Raw genomic sequence first — 22,256 nt, forward strand, 5'->3', positions numbered from 1 at the left:
GCAGGAATGTACTTCTGTTCAGACTAATTGCAGTTCTATTTATGAGCACTTTTACGTGAGTGTTTGAAGGAGCTTGCTTTACACTTTATGTACATTTTGGACATTAACAAGACTCTGCGATTTTAGCAGAGTTCACTGTTCAAGTTGCCCAAAGCAAAATCGTAGCCAGACCAAGAGAAGTCTGTCCTCAAGACAAGAAAGATTAGCTGGAGAAAAACACAGTTCTGCCCGAGCAGCATGAAAGCTGTTTCTGTGTTAGCCTGGTTGGGGTAGTGAAAAGCAGATGATTGAGGGCTCAGGAAATCTTCTCGTGGTCTGAAGAAAAGGTATTTACTATATGAACTCCCATTGCTAAAGAGCTTTATCAGGATCCTGTATAGATAGGACCCCAGATGAGAGGACACCGAATAGCACGAGATAGCTTGTCTGGATTTTTGAATCCTGGCTTTATTGGAAATAAAGGTAACACAGAGCCAAGCTTTTGAGAACTCAATATGCTTTGCCCGTGACAGACAGTGCCACATAATTAAGGTTGTCACCTTTGAAATCTGTAAGAAAAACAGTCACTTTGGACAGATGTCTGTTACTCAGTAGCTCTTCTGGTATCAGGCAAGTCCACAGTGAAATCACCTCTGCAGCCCCTCCAGCAGTTCATCTGATTTTCTTGGGAACTTTTGCCATACAGACACCAAGACTTTTTCTGCAGTGGCACTCCGTAAATCTGGTTTCCAAGCCTTGTTCTGTCGTAGAGTTAGTATGTGATTTTGTGGTAAATCACTGAATAGTTCTGTACCTTTATTATACAATGAGGATGATAATTCTTGCATCCCTTGAGTGCATTTTTAATTGAAAATTATTTTTTTATGATGGAGAACAGTCTGTACAATGCTGAGCACTTTAGAAACTTTAATTAGGATTAATAGATGCCAGCAAATGCACAGGAAAACAAGCTGAACCTGGCAAGGAATAAGAGCCTGAGACAGTGTATGATATTCAGTATGGCTGAATGTGAGAAACAGTTGACCAGGAATTTTGAAACTTGCACCTGCTTGTCTTTTTGTACATTGAACGAGTAACCAAGACATTGTAGATGATTTCTTTTGCAGAGGTTGATTTTGGATAATTATATAATATGTTGCTTATGTATTTTAATGGTTGCCATTAACTGCCGTAATTGCTATCCCTTGGTGATATTGTTGGGAAATATTAACACTCGAACAGCAATAGTAATCCTTTCTTCATCCATGAAACCTTCAAAGGTGGTATGTGACAGGTTGGATGGGATGCAGAAGAAAGGTCCAGGCTGACCCTGAATGCTCTTAGCTGAGAACAGGAAAAAGGCTATGATTTGAAGTAGGTAATAAGGTTAATTAGAGGCACCAAGAACAGCTGATGGTCAGTAGCGATGAAAGGAAAAGAATCGAGTACATTCTTCTGGTATGGAAAACAGAGTTTTCTTCCTGAATTGGAAGCTGTATTCTCCTCCGAACCTACACTGAAGCTTTCAAATGGAGATGTGAAAGCCTTAGGAGAGTTAGGTCTGATGTACTCATTTCTTATCTAATCTCATATGGCACAAAATGCAATTACATTCAAAAGAACAGGAATTTCTTGTCTTAGTGTAATGAAGAGGGTGAAAATCTGTTTATTTGCCAGTAAAGTTTATTATAAGGTGATTTGAACACGTGAAGAAGTAGGAAACATTCAAACTTCTTAAACTGGAGTGTTGTTAAGCAGTTGTTATTAAGCTATTTTTTTTTTCACTACAGAGTGGATTTTATTTCCCTATGGCCAAAAAAACACACCTCAGCCATTTCTACTTCTCCGTTCCATTCAGTAAAGTAGGAAAGGAGAAGGAGGCATGTGATAGACAGTGTGGTATTACTGTACAAGACTCTACTGCCATCGAGAGGTGTTGGGTGATATCATACCAAGTGCAGAGTTGAAGAACTGCAAAAATGAAAAAAAAAAACCAACAAACTCAGCTTGCTTTTAAAAAGTCACACATGTGGATGCATAGCAAGCTATCTGTGTGTTAAAGCACACTGAACATTTTATAGACATGCAGATTACTCACTATGTATGTATGAGGAGTTCTTGGATGACAGAGGTATTTCCCTTTCATTTTCTTCCTTTACCTCAAATAAGACTGTAAGTGCTTGTGATTAGGTCAAATGTTAAATTCTTTCAGAATAATGTAGGCCCCTTTGTGGGCCCTTACAGATAATTATCTGTGCAGTACCTCTAGGTATCTACTTCTATAAATAAGTCAGAATTGCAGTTTTGTATTTTAATCGCATGATAATAACTCAAAAATAATAGATCTGCTTTTACAGTCAGATCATTTTTCTTTAAAAAATGATTGGAAGAGGTGATAAGGAATTCAGAGTTGAGGGTATTCAAGTCTGTAACTTCAGTATAGAAAAATTTGTGTTACTGGGGTAACCAGAGTTGATAAAGTTTTTATCCCAGAATGATTTTTGTGACACTTAATGGAGAAGTCATTAAGCTTGAACAATCTGAGCTTAAACTGTGCTTATTCTGGCCCAAAAAACCAGTTTCCAAGTTCTGACCTTTGGGAGCATGTTCTAAAATTTTAAATTTTTAAGTGAGATACGCTTTCAGCTGCAAAAGTTAGCAAACAAGATAGCAACATTCTTCAACTTTTTTGGCCAAATAGAATGAATGAGCAGAGCGTTATGATGTTCTCATGATGTTTTGTCTGTGTTTTCTGTAATTGTTTATACCAGCAGCTTGAAGAGACTGGAAAAAAATAGATTGATGAGATTTCTTTCATTGCATTCACTATGCAGAAACTCAGAAAGAAGACAGAAGCCATGCTATTGTGATTCAAGCTCCTAATTTGGAGATGAGGATGTCTGGAGACTCTTACAAGTTGTGTGCATAAGCAACACTGGGCATACAGTTAACCTCAAATCCCCTTCTTGTAAAACTGGAGTCATTGCACTTCAGTCACAGGAGCACTGAGAGGAAATACCTATTAATATTTATGATACGCTTGCATACTATGATGATGAATAACACCATAGGAGTTACCAGTACTAGACAAGCAAGAAATAATTTCAGTAGTGCATATATAGTAACCATCTCTGGTTTGCTTCTCCCCCATTTTGAGAGTAAGGAGCTGCAGTTACCAGCATAGATAGTTAAATAACAGGGTGGTAAAAGGACCCCACCAGGCTCCTATACTTGTTACTGCCAGATCTGCCTCTGCACTGGTTGGTAAACTGGCCTTCCTCTCCATTGCAAAGCAGGCAGGCGGTAGAAACCCTCCTACCGAGCCCCTCTGTCAGGCATTGCCTGACTCATCGCTTTCAGTTATCCATCCTTTGATTTCTGGATCAAATTTGGAGGATGGCAAAGGTTGTTTAGGGAGTTCTGGGCTAGTATCTGGACAGTTTTGGGGAAAGACTTCGTGGGAAATTTCCGATGTCTTTCTTCAGACCTCCTTTGTAGGCAGCACAACCGGTAGTCCTAGTCTTTTTAGTAATGCCTGGTGCATGCAGCACTCAGTGTTTAAAAAACTTTAATGTAGCAAGCTTGATTGTATGAGGTGGGTAAATAATAGAATCCTCATTTTTCAAGTAGCTAGCTGAAGTAAAAGTCTTGTGTGATTTACCCAGAGCCACAAACATGTAATGCTGCAAACATCGAAGCGGTCAGGTTGGACATGCAAGCATAAATATTTATATGTACTAGCACTAGAAGTACTTTCTGTTTGTTTGAGTTCAGAAATTATTTGCCTTTATTCTCCTTTAAAATCAGATATATGTTTCTGTTTCCTTTCTCTAAATGTAGCATTCACTTATAAACGTTTTTATAGATTTTTAAATTACTCAGTGTTTTGGTGCATTATTAATCCTATGGTAAACTTAATTTTGTTGTCATCTTTTAAATTTTGATATGATTTTCCCATAGTGAAAATTAAAGGAACACTTCCTGTAGAGTCATCGCACAATGAACTGCAAGAGTATCATGCTGAGAGGAAGTAGTTTGTTTGTGCTAACATAGATCAGTTGGTGTGAATTCTTAAGTAGTGTTTTAGAGGAGGGCTGTGGTGTAGCAAACTTGCAAATGAATGTTATCATCTGCAACAAGGATTTTATCCTTCTAAGAAGAAAATATGTGTGATGACATGTGCAAACACTTAATATTTCTAATACATAGACTGAAATGTTTCTTATATAGGAATTTCTAATTAACTATAAGGACCTTTCAAGGATCTTTTTTTTGAGACTTTGCAAGATGAGTAGACAAGTAAAAGAAACAGTTTTTACTTTTGAATGCTCACTTAACGTGTTTTGGTTCTATGTGCAAAACTGAAGTCAGCCTATGTGCCAAATAATTTATCAGTCTAATTTCTGATGGCAACAAGAGTAGCAGTTTTATGTGTACCAGGATTCTGGTTTGGTAAAAGCAGTTAAATTAAATTATGCCAATTTGAAAGTCAAAACCAGTTGAGTTACACAAGAGCATGCTTTTTCTGGTCAAAATAGGAAACATTTGGGATATTTTGGGGGTTATGTAAAGACTTTAATTTGTAACCACACTGTGTATGCTCAGTTTAAGTGGCAGACAAGAATAGTTGTTCGTGCGATTTGCCATTTCTTCAGCACATTATTTAAACCATATTACTGCACATATTTTTTATTTTGAATGATAGTTAATCTGAGCTATGATTAATTCTTTTAACATTTAGATAATTTAAAAAAGATGTGCTCATAATGTTCGCATACTAGACATGGCAAGATGCAAGTGCTTTTAAATGCAGCTTTATCTTCTAGAAAAAAATAGTCCTTGTTTTGCTGTGGGGAGGGTGTGGGTTGTCCTTTGTGTAGTCTGTGTGATTTCCAAACCCAGAGAAGGGCAGAGCTGTTAGGCCCCATCATTAAGAAATGAACAGAAGTTAGAATGACACTCTGTTGAATTTGGGCCAGGTGGAGTTTGAGTGAGTATTTTTTGAATACACTTAAGTATACAAAAGGTGTTACTTTTTTTTTCTTGTTTCAGATTTCTACCTCGCTATCTGTCAGGGCAGCAGAAAGGTTATGTCCTGCAGTACATGTTGTGAATGAGATGAACTTTACTAGAGCAAGCAGGGAGTTGAAAATTCTTGCCACTGTTTTGTGTTAAAGCTAACTTTCAAAATCAGTTGAGCGATGTCTTCCCAACAGATGGAGACTGACATGTTAAAAACATTCGGCAGTTCTTGATTAACGGCATCTTTCAATCTGTAGAGCTTCTTTATTACCTGGTGCACAAAGAATGATGTGGAGCTCAGACTCTTGAACCACACAGTATTTAATGGCACTGAAACTGGTAGTTCAGTGAGGTTTTAAAAAGGCAAAAGGTATCTGCAGTTCAGTCTTTGGAATCCATGTGTTCTTTGTCTTACGAACTCATGCCAAAATTGAAAAAGCTTCTGCCGGGCTTTTATTCTTCAATAGTATGTTTTCACTTTTTAAGTACTGGCATGCACATCTCCGTTTCTTTACTTGGTTACTAATTTTTCCTTTCACTTCATGACTTGCTTTACAAGGTTCTTGGCTTGTCGGTATTGCACAGATTTGTGTTGGTGAATGTATTCTTGCAGCAAGAATAGAGCTGGTGTCTGTCTGTCCGATGTACTGCAGTGTCCTGCAGTGCCTGACCTGCTTCGTCTCTGCTTTTCCTGACCACTCGTCTCATGGGGCGGATAGGTTTCTTACCTTCTGAGCTGCAGTTTATTGACTAATAACTGTGGTCTGCTAATAACTTAACTGACTGCAGCAGCATTGAAAATGTCTTCTCGTGAATGTATCAGGATGTGCACTGCAAAGGATGTAACGAGTCAATGTACTGCCTTCCACTTCTAATTTCAGGCTGGAGGTTCTCAAGTGATCTTTACCAATCCACTGGAAATTGTCAAGATTCGATTACAGGTGGCTGGAGAAATTACTACTGGTCCACGAGTTAGTGCCCTCACTGTATTACGGGACTTAGGCTTCTTTGGTCTCTACAAGGTACATTTTTTTATATATACATGAATTAAAAGCCAGTTTTGAATGTTTCTAAACAAAAGAGCATTTTATTTTTCTCGCAGACTTTCCTGGGTGGACATATTTGTACTTTAAAAAAAATTCTTCCTTACTATGTGATGTTGTATCTTATTTTTTTATTTCTAATTAAGGGAAGAAACTGTCTTGTGTTTTTAAGCATGTGGTTCTTGCGGATCTTACTAAGATTTCTTTTGTCACTTCAGCAGGTGTAAGTATTGTTCACTGAGGATTGCTTTGTGATTCCTGATGCCTGGTGTTAAAAATAAACTTATTTTCATCTGCTTCATGATACAGAGATTATAGCTTTGGAGCTGTGCTTTTGCTCTTCTGTGTTTGATTCAGCAACTTTCCCAGATGTCATTGTTAATCTGGTGATGGGAATTAATTGCAGCACAGTAATAGTGGAGAAATACAGACAGTGGGAACCCAGCATAAAAATAAACTACTAAAGCAAGCTTCCCCTTGCTAGTTTAGAAGAACATTGCCACAAATAATATCAGGAAAAGTGCTTTTATGATTGTATACTACAGACTTTAAAATTCTGCTTTATACATTACTGTCCTCACATATATACATAAATTATAAAGTTAGGTTTAATGTTAGACTGCAGCAGGATTAGAAGCATCTTCTGTTGAATCCAATAGGATTGTATGCTGCAAATAATTTCAAGGATTAACATTCTGCCTTGTAGTTTTAGATGAAGGGGACTAGATCTGGAGGAGTATGAAAGGTCTTGGAGTACTTTGAGACAGCCATTACCACATTATTGAAACAAAACCTGTAATGAATGCTGTATGCTACAGAGCACAGTGTGGTGTTTCTTCAGGTTCTGCAGCCTACATCTCAGGAGAAAGCTCTCACCCTCCCCGTTTGCTCCAGTATTTCTAGTGCAGCAGGCAGTATTCCTGTGTTTCTTATTTACGCTGTAAACTGAAGATGCTTCAAAAACCACCAAATAAGCCCCATCCCCCTTCTCCTCAATATTTAAATTCCATCTCCATTTTTAAGCATCCAGTCCTTTTAAATTTTTCTGTTAACATGACAAAGAGGAAGCCTGCCCCAGAGTAGATGTATGTGTGTTTTGGCCTGGAGAGAAGTTGCAGGTTTGAATAGGATGTTTTTCCCTTTAAATTGACTTGCTAATTTTTTAGGTGTTTTACTAAAGCTGATGCTATTGTGTAAACTCCTAGTTAATGGCATTATGGTGTTGATCAGGTCAGCATTTACAACTGAAAACATGGATATGCTAAACAGTGTGCATCCCTGAGGCTGTGCAGAAATGGAGGATTGCTACTGACTTTTACTTGGACTACTAAAAATAAAACATAAAATGAGAGAGTGATGAACTAGTTTACTAAAGTTAGCATTTTTTAGATTTTTTTTTCCTCAATACCTGCTCTTGGTGGCTGAGCAGTTTGCTACATTTTTCCATTTTTCAATGGCATTAACGTCTTGGGCCATACTATGAATTATTTCCGTTTTCTAGAGTAGATCCTTGGTGAATATTTGTGAAGAGTGCACCTGGACAGGAGCTGGTTACAGCACTGTGTTGCATGGAAACAGGCAGTTATTTAATCACAAGCTACACAGTTCCGATGGTTCATTCATTTAAGTCCATTTACTTCCACACACACAAAAAAAAAGCCGCAGAAGGGTTTTGTTTTTACACTTCTGTTCTCTCTGTCTCTGTCTGTCTCCACCCCTCCAGCCCACTCCTTGTGTTCATGTCCTTTTGTATGTCCAGTTTGGATTCACTGCCTACAAAAACATGACTGATTTGACACAAGTAGAGATTTTAATCTGGCAATCGCAGTCACTCACCCAGCAGAGCCCAGGCCACATCAGTGTCCAGGTGCACCCTTAGGCACTGCCAGCTCTGTCATTGGGCAGGTTTGTGCTGTTGTCCACCAAACACTTTGGCACTGTAACAAAAAAAAAAAAAAGGCGATCCTACCTGCCCCCTCTCCCGTATACCAGCAAGAGTGCTGGTGCAGCCACATAATGATCTGGAACAGGAAACTCATTAAAACTAAAGCCTCCTCCTAATGGCTTAGTTTATTTTGAACCCAGACCAGCTCGCTCTGTAGCTCCTGATGATGGTTGTACCCAGGCGAAGACAGGAGTGGCTTCATGGCACAGAGAGCCTGTCAATCTGTATCTCAGGAGTTTTATACCGCCTGGAGGTGCTTGTGGAACAGCAGTGTTAGAGGCAAAAGCTGTCCTCATGAATGCTTGTGCTGGAGCTGGCAGTGCTGGTGAGGTCAGGCAGGGATTAGTAAACTCATTACGTGTAAGTCACCAGCCCCAGAAAATGCTGCCCAGAGGCATTAATGACGTAAACTGGATTTCAGCTGAGACTGGATTTGGTAGGTGCTACCTTCTCTGGTGGTGCTTCTAGTAAGTTCATTTAGTGAGTATAATGACCAAATGAACATCAAATAATAATTCTACTAATGAGAAGTGGAATATCACGGTACATTTGGAATGCTTGTACTCTTAATGAGTCAAATTAGCTCTAAAATTATAAAACAGAAATAAGAATTTTGTATCTATTTCAGCACTTTTCGTGCTGTTCACTCTGACTGGAACAACTCTTCCATTTGCAGCTTAACTCTTTCTTTTAGCTTTGTCTTTTGTGTCTCAAGACACAGGGCTTCTATCCTAAGTCCTGAATGTACTTCTTTTAGTAGATCGAAGTAAGGCTCCATACATACTGCTGCAGAACGACAAGAATAGATACTTGTTTTAGAAAAGAGTTTTATCTGTGAATCTTGGAGTTTGTTTAGAGGCTTGATTGGCCTTTATCTCAGCCATGATTTAGGACCAACTAATTAACTTTCTTTTGCAAGTGTTTAAAGCAAAATTCTTTACATTTCATTTGAAAGAAATCGATGTATTTTTTTCCTAATTTTTTTTTAATGTTTACCCATTCAAAGTTTACATGTAATGTTTAATTTCATAGTTGATAACAAATGTTTTTGCTTTATTTTTTCTGTTTGGTGTGGCCTGAATTTTTTTCTATTGTTTTGTTGGGGATTTTTTGTGGCCAAAAGGAAGCAAAACTAACAAAAATTAAATACTCCATTGGTTTTGTTTCAAGGCCATAATGTTCCTCCTTTTCCACTTGACTTGTAAGAAATTCTTGTAAAACTTCTCTAAGAAGGGTTGACTCCTAAGAAGGAGTTTTTTACAGCAGTTTCCAGCACTGACCACCCAAATAATTCACTTCTGATCTCTGGATTAATGGACACCAAGTGCCTGTAGTGCTGTGTCTTTGGAAAAGGTGAAGGTGGCCTCTGTCTAGATGAGACCGAGCAGGGCAGGATAGTATGAGAAGCTGTACAGAGGTACAGGTTACTCTGCTGCTTACAGAATTTCCTTGAAATCTGCCAGCAGTGGAGAAAATAGGCTTGTTAAAGACATAGAGTAAATGGAGGGATATCACATATTTAACAGGAAGTTGGAGCCCAGCAGACATAACGTTAACTTGAAACTAACAGTACCATAATGATAATTTTTCAAAATAGGAGCACGGATATTTTTAAGCAGGTTTTGTTTTTGACATAGATGAGAACATTACCAGTTAGTCTGCAAGCTCACGGTAGAGGTAAAGGGTTTCCATTGCTCCTCAATGTGAGTTTACTTCTGTGTTGGTAAGTTACAAACCTCTTCAATCAGGACTGGTCATCCAGTCTGCTGCACACTGGCTTTTCTGTGTCTCTTGCCCCACTTGGGTGCTGTTTTGTTTACCACATTGCAAGGACTGCAGTGAAAATTCTCTTTTTTCAGTTCAGAAATAAATGATATTGAAAGCTGTTCTTACCACTGTAGATCAGTGTGGTACGCACTGCTTAGTTCCTATGAATCTTTTATGCTGAAATTCAGGTGAATATCTATAGGAGTCCCATGTAGTAGTCAGCGAGGAAGAATGTGCTTTCATGTGTTATAACTGCAGCCAGAAGATGCGAAGAATTACGTATGTAGGTCTTAGCTTAATGAGGCAAATTCCTGCATGTCTTAACAAGATCTTGTGCTTCTTGTTTGTATTAATTTCTACCTATGAAGTGCTTTTTGTGGATTTTAAAATAAAATGCCTGCACACTCCGATACAGGTAATGTCAGTGTTCCTGTCTTGCATTAACAGAGAAAACGCAGGCACAGGCAAATAAATCTTATGTCTCATGTCAACAAATTAGCGAAGGAAATGCTATGTAAACCCTTTCTGCATCCAGCTGAGTGAATCTTGTGTTGATTACGATTGTAATTGTCCCAGCACTCTAGTCCAAATGAATAGCCATTTGAGGGTGACAGAGGAGCTGGGTTGCATAGTTTGATGCCTCTCTACTCTCTAGTGAGTGTTCTTTTGGGTCATTCTGCTATACTGTTGTCTGAGTACTACTGTAAACTGGTTTTTGTCAATAGCTCTGTGCTCCACTCTGTTTGCAGACTTGGTGCTAGAATCAGAATAATTGGTGTTGAAAGCCGGTCTGAAGGTCATCTGAGCAACCCGACCCAGTATTTGACCAACTTCATGGTTTAAAACAAACAAATCAACAAACAAAACCAAAACCCCCTCACCTTTTTCCAAATGCTTAATTGGAATTGGCCATGTTCCAGCTTCTGCCCGTTGCCTCTAATCCTTCCACTGTGCACCTCCAAGAAGTGTTATCTTCCTTTCACCCTCTTTTCAAGTAGTTGAAGAGAGCAAGAAGGTCTCCTCCTGCCTGCTTTTCTTTGAGTTGAGCACACTGAGTTGCCTTGGCCTCTCCTCATATACCGTGGGCTACCCAGCCAGCTTGATGGCCTTGCACTGGGCTCGCTCACAGCTTGTAGTTTCCCAGATCTTCCTTCCTGCTCTGCTTCAAGATAGGTGTGGTGTTTGTCTTTTTCCAGTCATCAGAACCTCCTTGACTAACTTGACCCTTTGAAGGTAGTAACAGCCTCACAGCATCAGGCAGCTGTCTCGGCACCACTGGAGGTCTCTCTTCTGGTCTTACGGATTGTGTATGTGCAGATGGCTTAAGTGCTCTGTCTGTAGGTAATGATGTGCTCCTGCAGACTTTTCTGGTAGGCTTGTGGAGCTGAGAGGCCTATGGGCAGATTTTTAAAAAGATTTTTTAAAAGCAAGGCATAAGTAATTTCTCTGCCTTTTCCATTTGTCACTAGGTTTCATTAAGCAACAGCCTTCCAGTTTATTTAGTTGTCCGCTTGCTGCTGCTGTGCTTATAGAAGCCCTTTTTAATTCCCCTTCACATCTCTTACTAGATCCAACTCCAGCTGACTCTTGGCTTTTCTGACTCCAGAGCTGCCTGCCCAAGCAGTGGTTCAGTATTCCTCCTGGGTAGTCCATACCAGTTTCTGCTTTTTATTTTCTACATTTGTGCTCCATCATGAGTTCCCTCTTCATCTGTGCTGGCTGTCTGACATGGCTGGTCAGCCTGCACAGTGGAATGGACCATCCTAGAGCTTAGAGGAGACTGTCCTTGAAGATCAGTATTATCTTGGTGTACCTTTGTAACTCTAGAAGTTTTTATTTGTGGGAAAATCACTATCATTGTAAATGGACATCCAGGTCCAATAATTTAAATGTCCTCTCCTTCTCTTCCTTCCCCACCAAAGAACTCAAGACCACAGGGTCTGGAAAGACAGAAGGGTTTTTTAACTTCAACTAATTGTTCATGATAGTAAGTACAACAATTTAAAGTCAAAGCTTCCTCCCAGACTCTGCATCTTCACTGGGTGTTCAGATACTAGCAATTCTGTCATGATATACAGCTTAGAAATAAAATGCATGTTAATTCCAGCAATAAAAAGATTTGACACGTACAACTCATTAGGCTAAATACTGGTTTGAACCCCTGTAGTTCTTTAAAGCTAGAAAGCCAATATTTTTTCTGCTTTTTGTCTAAAATTCTGAACTACTTGTGTAAATAATTCCTCTATTTGTCTTGCTTCTGCCAGTAATTGTTGCAGTGAAGGCACCAGGGCATGGAAGCTTAGGACTAGTAAATTCTTCTTTAGCTGCAGATGTTCTGTAGATGACAGCTACTCTTAAAAATACAGAGACACCGTATCCCTCTCAGGGAAAATATCATTTAACCTAACGCAAAATGTCATTTGTATTGGCAGAAATGGGGAAGGATACATTTCTCATTTTCAGTATTTTTAATGGATTTTATTTAATTTCTGGTCACAGTTGAATCTTGAAGTAATCATACAAGATTAGCTAATGTATTTTCTGTCTTACACCGTCATGTGCTCAAAGTCCCATTAAACCAGTTGAATTTATATTCTATTGGTTTTGAAAGAGATTTTTAAAGTGCTTATGTAAATACACATTGTAAGTACACCTACTTATTTTGTACATCATAGAAACTCATATCCTTATAATATCTGCCATAGAATGTTTAATGAAATATTACTCTTTTTATAAGTAATATTTCTGAACAGTGTAACAGATAGTGCCACTCCATAATTTTGCACAACAAAGTTATTCTGTGATCCCAAGATGTTAAATAATACAGTAGTAGAAGATTCTTCGAGGAAAGGGATAAGTAGGCTGTGGTAATGTTTATGTTACAATTACTTGAAGATATTTAGCTCAGATTTGTGCTTTGGCTGGTATTGCCAACACAGTTTGCTTTTTCAAAACTAGTCAGAAAAGCTTCCAAAAGTATCTGTTTGGTTTGTTTGTTGGGGTTGTTTGTTTGTTTGTTTGGGTTTTTGTTTTGTTTTTTGTTTCCACAACTTCATGAATGAGCTTCTGGTTTGTTGACCTGGAAGTGTAATCTGAGGTGACGGGATGTGTATCAAGCTCCCGCCTGGTCGCTTTGATAGCAGCTGATGTAGTTCACCTCTTAGAAGCCGTGGGTTTACAGCAGGATGATAAACATACAAAACAGAGTATCAAAAGTTCTAAGTTACATTAATTTGCATCCATCATGCCTATTTGTGACTGTGCTCTCCTATGTGAGAACCTGCTCTTTAGGAATTTTATTGGAAACGAACCAAAAAAAGCCCTTCCAACTAATAAGTGCTGTATTTTTGTCTGCAGACTGAATCTGAATTGCTGGCACAGCATTTGAAATCAGCATTTTATTCCCCTAACTTGATGTGCTAAATCAGTTTCATATTTCTATTGGTAAAAATATAAATACATGTGAATAAAAACCTATAGCAGCTTTTAAGGCAGTGCCATTTTACAGTAGGAAAAATTACAGCCCCTGAAAGCAAATGCCAGTATTATTTAACCGACTGTTACAAAACCTGGTAGGTCCCATTAGGGCTTCGATTCCAAAGGGTTAAGTCTGTAGTAAAACCCAAGAAGAATGCAAAATGATCAAGAAATGACATGCTGCCTATTGTTTGTAGCTATAGGATCAAAATAACAATTATACATGCCAAATAAATTCTAAACCTGTAAAGGAGAAAAAGAGGGGGTGGCTGTAAGTACAGGTGCCAGCAGCATTAAATAACCCTGGCAGACAAGGTGCACCACTGTTGTCTTGAGTGCTGCTGGGTCCCCCCCAGTCTGGCATTTTTCCCCCTGCACCAGACAATGTGCATTCACTGCAGGAGACTGGGTTAAGCCCGCGTCTCCCAGACCTGCCGGCTCCTTCTGCCCAACCCGACACAGAGGTGCCTTTGTCAGTATAATTACCTTCCCCTTGTAGTAGAAATAGTTTGTTTAGAGCCTTATTTGCAGGTAGAGCTGGTATAAGCAGGAATTAGCATGCTAAAGAACCTGCCCCAGCGCTGACTTCGGCTTATTTATCCGTATTTATCCAAATCTTTGACAATCAGGTGGGTTTTTTTCCCTGCGCTGGTTTATTCAGCGAGATACTATCCGAGATTAAGAGCTTTAAGGTTATTAAAGAGATTGAAGATGGGAGCCAACTGGCTGTTGTGGGAGGGAAGCGCATGTCATGGTGTGTAGGATCTCCCAACAATTTCATGCCTGGCAGGTCTGCACCTTGGCTGCCAGAATAAACTCGGGCGGATGATCCTTACAGCTTTCTGGGGATTGATTAAAACTCCTTTTGGCTTTCAGCACGTTGTCCACATCAAAAAGGTGCGAGAAGTAAAATAAATGTTTCTTTTGCTTTTCAAGATACTGCAGCCAATCTCCCTAAACCTTCCTAATTGGCCTAGGCTGGTTGCAGATGATTAACTTGAAGTTAAATGAGGCCTGTTTTGAAACATGCTTTCCCAGACTTTACTGAGCGCAGGGGGGGGAAACGTTAGACTGTTGCGATGCTGGACCGGAGCCAAGCTGGGTTATTATTAAAGTGGATCCAAGTTTTGACCCAGGTTTTGTTTACACTAAGCCAACTAAGTTGATGGACATCCCTCCCTCTCTGGGTACCCGAACATATATTACTAGCGATATTAACAATATACCATTTCTGCCCCATGAAAAAGAGATTTTTAATGAAGAGGGAGGAATATTAGCAGCTTGGATTAAGAGTTGCTTGCATTTGGAGTTTCTTGATTTCTGTAAGTTATTTTAACTATGTTGAGATATTTTAGAATATGAAAGAAATGCGGAGGAAAAAATGTGCAGAGTGTTTAATGACAGCATTGCAAAGAAAATAAAAGTAATGCGTCCTGAGGGCAAAGGCAGCAAGGAGATTTGCTCTGAGGAAAAAAGCACGCTCTAAAAAGAAATCTTGGAACAAATCACGTTGGTCTGTGAAATTTTTGCTAGTGAGTTTCGTAATTTTTCTGTGAGGTAAATACAGTGCAGACATTTGATCACTGAAAAGTTGTTTTGTCATACAAAACGTGGTAAAGTCCTAGTCTCTCCTTTTTATGTGAAGATTAAAGGTATACTGTGAAGCAGGCTTTCTGTTGCACATGGGCCAGAATTCGTATGTCTCCGGCAAATACGAAAGGTTTGCCCTATCCATGCCCTCAGGGTAAAGCGTGGTGAGCTTTGCAGGTAGTTTGGAGAGGAGCATCGAGCCCAGCACCGCTTCGCTTCTGGCTGATAACCCCACGCAGTGTGGGCGAGCAGCAGAGCAGCTGAGATGGCAGCGCTTCCAGTTCCCTTATGGCATCTTCCTAAAGTAGGAAAGGCTCCTTAGTGTATCTAGAAAGGCCGTGACTGGCAGCATAAATCAGACAAATCCAGCCAAGCAACAAGGCAAAGGGTCTTAACAGCAGGAGTCATTGACCTGTGAACAGACTGTGGGGGCAATGGGTCAGTTCCCAGTCTGAAAACATCCAGAAATAACCTGAGGAAAGTGTGGTGGAAAGCAGCCGGGGTTGAAGCAAAGCGTGTTCTGCTCACCACGTTCTGTAACCGAGTGTGTGACACACTCAGACTAGAAGATCTAGTGGCTGTTTTTCGGTAAATCCTTGTTTTCTCAGAGGCATTTTGTGACTGCAAACTGCACATATTAGCATCTCCTGAGAACAGGCTCGCAGGACCTGGTTTTCCCGTCACACATCTTGCTCGCCTGCCCGCCCCTGCCTTGCCTGGCTGAAAGGTGTCTTTGCAGCTTTTCTGACACCTTGCAACTCTTACATCTTTGCTTTCACTGCTAAGCTTACAGATATGTCCAGGAGTATAATTAGATTTAATTAAATTCTGTGGATACTAGCATGTCCCCTGTGAAACGTTTGGCAGCAAGCCATGTCCTGGTAGACCTGTACACAAGAGAAGTACAGTAGCAAGGGCAGCCCAGGAGGGCTCCTGGATGGACCTCAAGCAGTTTCACCACAATGCCACCCTTACTTCAAGGAGAGGAGGTTTAGGCTCATCCACAAATCATTTATTTCTCAAGCTTGAAAGATTTTACCCATTTTCCAATGCTACCTCCTGTTTGTGCCTTCATGCTGGTCTCAGTCCTGGTGTGTTCAGGCTCTGGTGTCCTCTGGATCTCGATGTGGAGGAAAGGCAGACTACAAGCCCCTTTTGCTGTTGGAACATAGATATTACTTGGTATTTTATTTTGGTTGGTTCTGCAAAATAATGTTGTGGTCCTACTCTCTTATTTTCCTTCTTTCCTTCAATTCGTGTTGCATTATCAATTGCAATATCTGCATAGATATATGAACTGGGCACTGTTTTCCCCAAGATAATTATTTTAAGCGGGAATGAGAGGGGACAGACCTGTCCTGTGGCTCAGTCCTCTTCAGACATATCCCACTGCAGGTGCATGGCTACAACATGAACTATTCAAAATTCTGCAAAGGTGTTATCAGAGTATACTCCAACACATGACATTTTCTCTATTGCCAGCAAATAACTGCAGTACTAGGGAGTGAGGGAGAACAAACAGACAAGATAAATACAATGACAGAAATTACTGAACCAAGAAACACAGACACACCTCGGCAGGGTGAAATACATGGATCTCTCAGAATTTTGAGAGAAGGAAATGCTTTTTCTATAAGCTCTTTGCAACAAAACAAACAAACAAAAATATAGTGTTTCACTGTTCTCTGTTGTTCATAGTTAAATTTGCTCTATCTCAAATCTTCTCTTTTTTCAATGCAGGGCGCTAAGGCGTGTTTTTTGCGTGACATCCCCTTCTCTGCCATTTATTTCCCCTGTTATGCTCATTTGAAAGCTTCGTTTGCAAATGAAGATGGGAGGGTTAGCCCTGGAAATCTGCTCTTGGCTGGATCTATAGCTGGTAAGTGATTTCTTTTTTATGCCACTATATTGCACCTGCAGCGCAGTGCACAGTGTACGTCTATGCTAGATTGCACCTGCAGCATGAGAACTTTGAAAAGCTCAGAAGAAGTATACGCATTTTGCAACCCTGTGCCCAAAGAACAGAAAGCTCTACCATGCTCTAGAGTGAGTTGATGTTAAAAATAAAAATACTCTAAGTTCCTGGTATAGTCACAATGTTCAGAGGAAAAACGAAGGGAAAGATTTAAGTGTTGGTGTTTTGTCATCATATATTGCCTTTCCTTGTGAAGTTGCTGTGCTGTTTTTGTTTGTGGCTGGCTGACTGGTAAAGTTTTGCTGAAATGGATTAGAAACAAAATCACAGCATTTTAAAAAACTCTTTATGATCAAAGGAGTCTTGAATTTTGGTATGTAGAGTCCAAAAGCCATGCTGGCAGTACAGCTCTCTGAACACAATGGCATAGCTTGTGACAAAATGATGACATTTACGTGCTCCCCATATATCCCATAGTTCCTTGGCTTTGTGAAGATATCACCATTTTTTTTTCCTGTATTAAAAAAAATGGAAAAGCTTGAAAACATTTCTGTTGTGCCGTAGGTTGCTAATTCCTAGTGTCCAGATATGACAGAGGTGTTGAGTGTGATCTCGAGCGCTTGCTGGTTTTGACCTGCCTCGTAGAGCCAAATCGTGCTTAACTTGTCACGGACGCGTTTGACTCGAATGAGCCAGAGCCCAAGGGGAAAGAGGGAGACGCTCTGCAGCCTCAGCGTGCCTTTGTGCCTGCTGCATAGCCTGCTGGCACAGCACTCCGCTGCTACGCCCAAAGGGCACCACCATTTGGCTTGAGAGCCCTCCTCCTCCTCTGTCCAAGGCTTTCCCTTCAGGAAACAAATATGCTTGGAAATTTGAGTAACAAGACCTTTGGGGAGTGTGAGCAAGTGGGAGGGCTCCCATCAGCAGGTGTTTCCATCCATCGTGTTCATCGGGGGATGCTTGGTCTCTCAGAGCTGCAGCCAGGTTCTCCAGTGTTGCCCTAACAGGTTGCTGTGAGCTGTTGGATGAGAAAAACGATGGAGTGGCTTGAATCCAGTAGAGATAGGTGGTTGGTGGTTTAGCTGTATTTTCTTGTTTGATTTTAAGCTTTCTTCTCCCTAGGGAAACTGTTCTCAGTCAGGATTAGACATGGGGCTGTGTCTCTTGAAGAACCAGTGACTTCCTGTGGCCAATATCTGGGTTTAGGATATAGCCAGAGCCTGACGGTGCGGAGCAGTTGGTCAGTCTTGTTGAAGCACGCAGCTTCAGCTCTCTAGGTTTGTGCTGTGTTCAGTAGCTCCGAGTCCATAGGAATTGACCTGGCACCAGGAAGACCATCCATGTTCAAATGACTGCTGCTTAAAACCCCTTGTCCTCTCCCTTCCCCCACCCCAAATCAGGCCCAGCCTCCAAGCCTCCCAACAGGAGCTTACAGCCGGTTTATTTCTCACCCATTTTAATGGAACAAAACAATTTTTGAACTTTAGATCATATTTACAGACTTGAAACATAAGCTGGCATTTTTAAGCCAAGTAATTTCTTAGATTTTCCTATTTTTCTCTTTCTAGCCATTGTCAGGTGATTGCAGACTGAGATAAGGGCCCCTTTGAAGTTCAGGCACAGAAGCAGCCTTTATTGTTGCTGATAGGGCTTACCCAAGTAGCTATAATGTGAATTTTATCCAATGCTTCCTGTGAATCCCAGCTTAACTCATGGGCAAATTACAGTGTTAAAGATACAACACTCATCGTACTGTTTACAAAAACAAGGAGTTTATTTTAATGGGTACAAGTAAAGCGTGGTGGGGGCGTATGTGGCTGCTGTTTAGCCATGAGAAAGTCGAGGGGAACACAAAACAAAACCCCCACCACCTCTGAAACACTGGCTCGGTCTCGGGGCTGGTGGCTCTGCTCTGACCGGGATCTCACGGGGTCCTCAGTGTTCAGAGGTGTGCACAGGCTCCATCTGGGGCTGGGAATCTCCACCTTTCCACAGCCCCTGCTGCTGGGATGGTCAAGCAGCCGTGCCCGGATGCGCACCTTTGCCAGCGGGTGCTGCTGGTGCTGGGTGCGTTTTCTTCCTTCTCCCTTGTCGTTAGGGACACACGCAACGTGCGCGTCGTCTACCTCAATCTTCTTCTGGTTTCCACGGTTTGCCAGATGTCTCAACCTGTTGTGCCACGACATTTGCTGAGATGATTCCAATATCAGCTACAGGATCTCTCCTTAATTTGCTCCATCTGCTTATTGCCTCCATGAACTTCCTTCTCCTCTCCTCGCTCCTCTTCTTAATGGTCAGCTCCTGCTGTGCCGTTTGTCTCATTTCGATTGTAAGCTCCTCACGGCAGCGACCTGTAAATTTTTATTTGTCTGTAAAGTCTTTTGTCCTGTATGCATAGCTCCTAAAAACAGGATTAAAAACATCTTTAACTGCAAAGTATCTTCAGTAATAAGGAATGAGGAACAAGGAGATGGAAGTCAACGTGTAGTAAGCAGAATTGTTTCTAACTATGTCCTTTGGTTTTCCTTGAAAACACTGGTTGGCTTTTGAAGGACAAAAGTCCGGCTTTAAGTTGAAGACTCAACCAATATCCTGGTGTGGTTAAGGCTAAGCAAAGAGTAATTTCAGCATTTCTGGAGTCAGAAACCCTTACTGGGTTTTAGCACTTGCCTGCCAGACTGACCGCTGTGCGAGTTCAGCTTGTGCGTTATTTTGGGGAGTCCGGGAGAGGAGGAGGAGTTCTTATTTTGGTGATACACACACGCTTGCATCTCTGAGCAGTCTCCAGAAAGGGTGCTCTGGTGCTTGAAGCCAGAGCATGCTGGTTTGGACAAAAGTTGTTACAGAATTATTAAGCCTAAAAAAAAAAACAAAAACAAAGGAGATTTATGCATTTACATCTGACCAAGTTGGTTTGGAACAGATGCAGAATGGAAAAGTAATAAAACCGTGAGAGACACTGGCTTCTGGGTGCAGTCTCCTCCGCACTTTTTCTTTGGCGTTTTTCTTTTTTTCCCCTTCAGTTCTAAACATGGGCAGCCCCAGTTTGCATAGGAATGATTTTAGAAATACCACCCATTGGTAATTTGGTATTTTTTTGCTTTCAGTTGATTACTTGCCAGGGTAAATTTAAATCTTCGTCGAAGCGTTCTGCTGAGGATGTCAGCTGTGGCTTTGCAGCTGAGCAGTCTGCCATTCCTAATGAGAAAAATGACTCTGTTTTTTAAAACCTGAGCTCTTGTGCCTTGCTGAGCGTGCTTGGCATTACCTGGTTCTCGGTACCATTGCTCTGTGTGTGTGTGTGTGTATGTGTGTGTGTGTACAGGCTATCCTAGCACAGCGTGCAACCAGAATGCCAGGAACCACAGAGAGGCGTGAAAAGGAAAGGGAAAGATCACCTTCAAAAACTTTGTGCTTACGAACTATGCAAGTTTCTGGTTAGCGCTGAGGAAGCCAGCCTGTGCCTCCCAGCTTGGCAGGAAGCATTTGAGGTGGTTGTTTCTCTAGGATAAGCCCTCTCTGAGTGAAGCCACATCCACAGTGGGTGCCTCTTGTTGCTTGTCCTTCTTCCCAGCCTCTGCTTAAATCAAATGTGGCTGCATTCTCCTGATGCAAGGACGAAAGGCATGATTACCCTGGGGTAAATGAGGTCTGTAGCATATGTGACAGGTTGGTGGTCCCTACTGATGATTTTTGTGTTGTGTGTAGGTATGCCTGCAGCCTCCCTGGTCACCCCTGCGGATGTCATCAAAACAAGGCTACAGGTGGCAGCCCGGGCAGGACAGACCACCTACAGTGGCGTTGTGGACTGCTTCGTGAAGATCCTTCGAGAGGAAGGTCCGAAGGCTCTGTGGAAAGGAGCAGGAGGTGTGTAAAAGAGCTTCTTGATTACTCAGTGATCTCTAATTGTGGGTTTTGTCACTTAGGGACTGTTTTCTTTTCTTTCTAGCTCGTGTATTTCGATCTTCTCCTCAGTTTGGTGTAACTCTGGTGACTTATGAGCTACTGCAGAGGTGGTTTTACGTGGACTTTGGGGGAGTGTAAGTATTTGGTGTCTGACGCTGTCTGGGACCCTGCAGCTGCACTGCGTGGCTCTTGGTGCTCCTCAGTGTGCCAGAGTCGGGTTCTTGCTATTGCTTAGGATGTGCTGCAAATCTCCGCAAATGTTTAAGCCACGCTGCACTGATGGAGCGTGGGATGATACTCCAGTACCTATTTCACAGCAAGACATTACCACATTTTATATCGCTGTTGCAAGCTGGGGACCTGAGTGTAAACAGAGACAGCGAGAGGCCAAGTAATGGAGTGGGGATGTAACTGCAGGGGAATGCGGCGCTTGTCAGCTCAGGAGACTCTGCGTTACTCCTCAGTAGTTCGGCGGAGGAGCTGTGCCCCTGATGAGGCAGAGCATTTGGCATCCGAAACAGTCCATAGGTGTTACTAGGTCCAAAAACTCTTTGTTGGAGCTTCAGCTCTGCCTCCTGTCTTTGTGGACGGTACAGATGCATGTGCATGTTGCTGGTGAACGTGATCCCAGGAGCAGCCGCAGACGGTTTATGAAGCTTTGGGGACAGAAGTTTGAAAGCCACCACAAAAATTATTTAAACTCTGCTAAGGTCCTGGATTGGTTGTGCGCTGTAGCAGAGATTACGAACCCCAGCTGCCCCACACTGCAGTTTTGATTAAGGCACTGCAAATTTTATCTGGATTTGACCATAATCAATATGAAGGCTCCTAACTGTTCTGGAAGGTTTTATAACAGGGTATTTCTCATTAGATCGTAGCATTTAATTCAGTTACTTTCCAGGAGGTACACTGAGATGTCTCATTCAGCTTACTTTATGGAGGAGGTTTTTGTGAATACTGGTTTTACTCTACGGAAATTAATTTATTATTTTTATTATTTTGCAGAAAACCAGCTGGATCAGAGCCAGTTCCTAAATCTCGGATCACACTCCCTGCTCCTAACCCTGACCATGTTGGTGGTTACAAATTGGCAGTTGCCACTTTTGCAGGGATTGAAAACAAGTTTGGACTTTACCTACCTCGGTTTAAGCCATCGCCACCTACCTCAAAGGCTGCTGCAGCAGTAGGACCCTAAGTTTATTGCTGTAGGTTTTTTGTTACTAGTTGGGAAAGAGCCACTTTTCTAATTGGTTAATACTTTGTTCCTTTAGCTTCTCATCATATGACAGTTTAGCTTCACTTGAGTTTTAAGGCAATTTTCATCTTAAATGTAATCATGTGTCTTTGTGCTTCCTTAACCAGATCACTGTGAAATTCTTACCAGTTGTTTTAAGTTTGGGACCATGAATGTATTTGTCCACATCTGACATGTGCTTGTGTTGGGAAGACACTAATTTTAGGTTCTGTTCATTGGGGAGGGCTGGGTGAGAGCTGTGAATCAGAGCATCGGACAGGCAGTGCTCGCTTGCAGATTTCCAGGGCGGATGTCACACATCGTCACTCAAATGGAAAAACTCAGTGGATGTCACAGAATCACAGAATCACAGAACGT

General features: G+C 41.3%; 1 protein-coding gene across 1 annotated transcript in view; it reads left to right on the top strand.

Annotated features, from left to right (window-relative positions):
• The window catches only part of LOC104539531 (calcium-binding mitochondrial carrier protein Aralar2-like), a 31,736-nt gene extending 9,606 nt beyond the window's left edge, over positions 1-22,130 (top strand). The window contains exons 4-8 of the mRNA XM_010183089.1: positions 5,883-6,023; positions 16,564-16,702; positions 20,447-20,605; positions 20,688-20,778; positions 21,650-22,130. Of these exons, the coding sequence (XP_010181391.1) occupies positions 5,883-6,023; positions 16,564-16,702; positions 20,447-20,605; positions 20,688-20,778; positions 21,650-21,839 (720 nt within the window). The 3' untranslated portion in view covers positions 21,840-22,130. The remainder of the gene's footprint in view (positions 1-5,882; positions 6,024-16,563; positions 16,703-20,446; positions 20,606-20,687; positions 20,779-21,649) is intronic.
• Positions 22,131-22,256: the final 126 nt, after the last annotated feature.

This window comes from Mesitornis unicolor, unplaced genomic scaffold, assembly GCF_000695765.1.
Source record: "Mesitornis unicolor isolate BGI_N332 unplaced genomic scaffold, ASM69576v1 scaffold54314, whole genome shotgun sequence".
In the NCBI taxonomy this organism is placed as follows: domain Eukaryota; kingdom Metazoa; phylum Chordata; class Aves; order Mesitornithiformes; family Mesitornithidae; genus Mesitornis; species Mesitornis unicolor.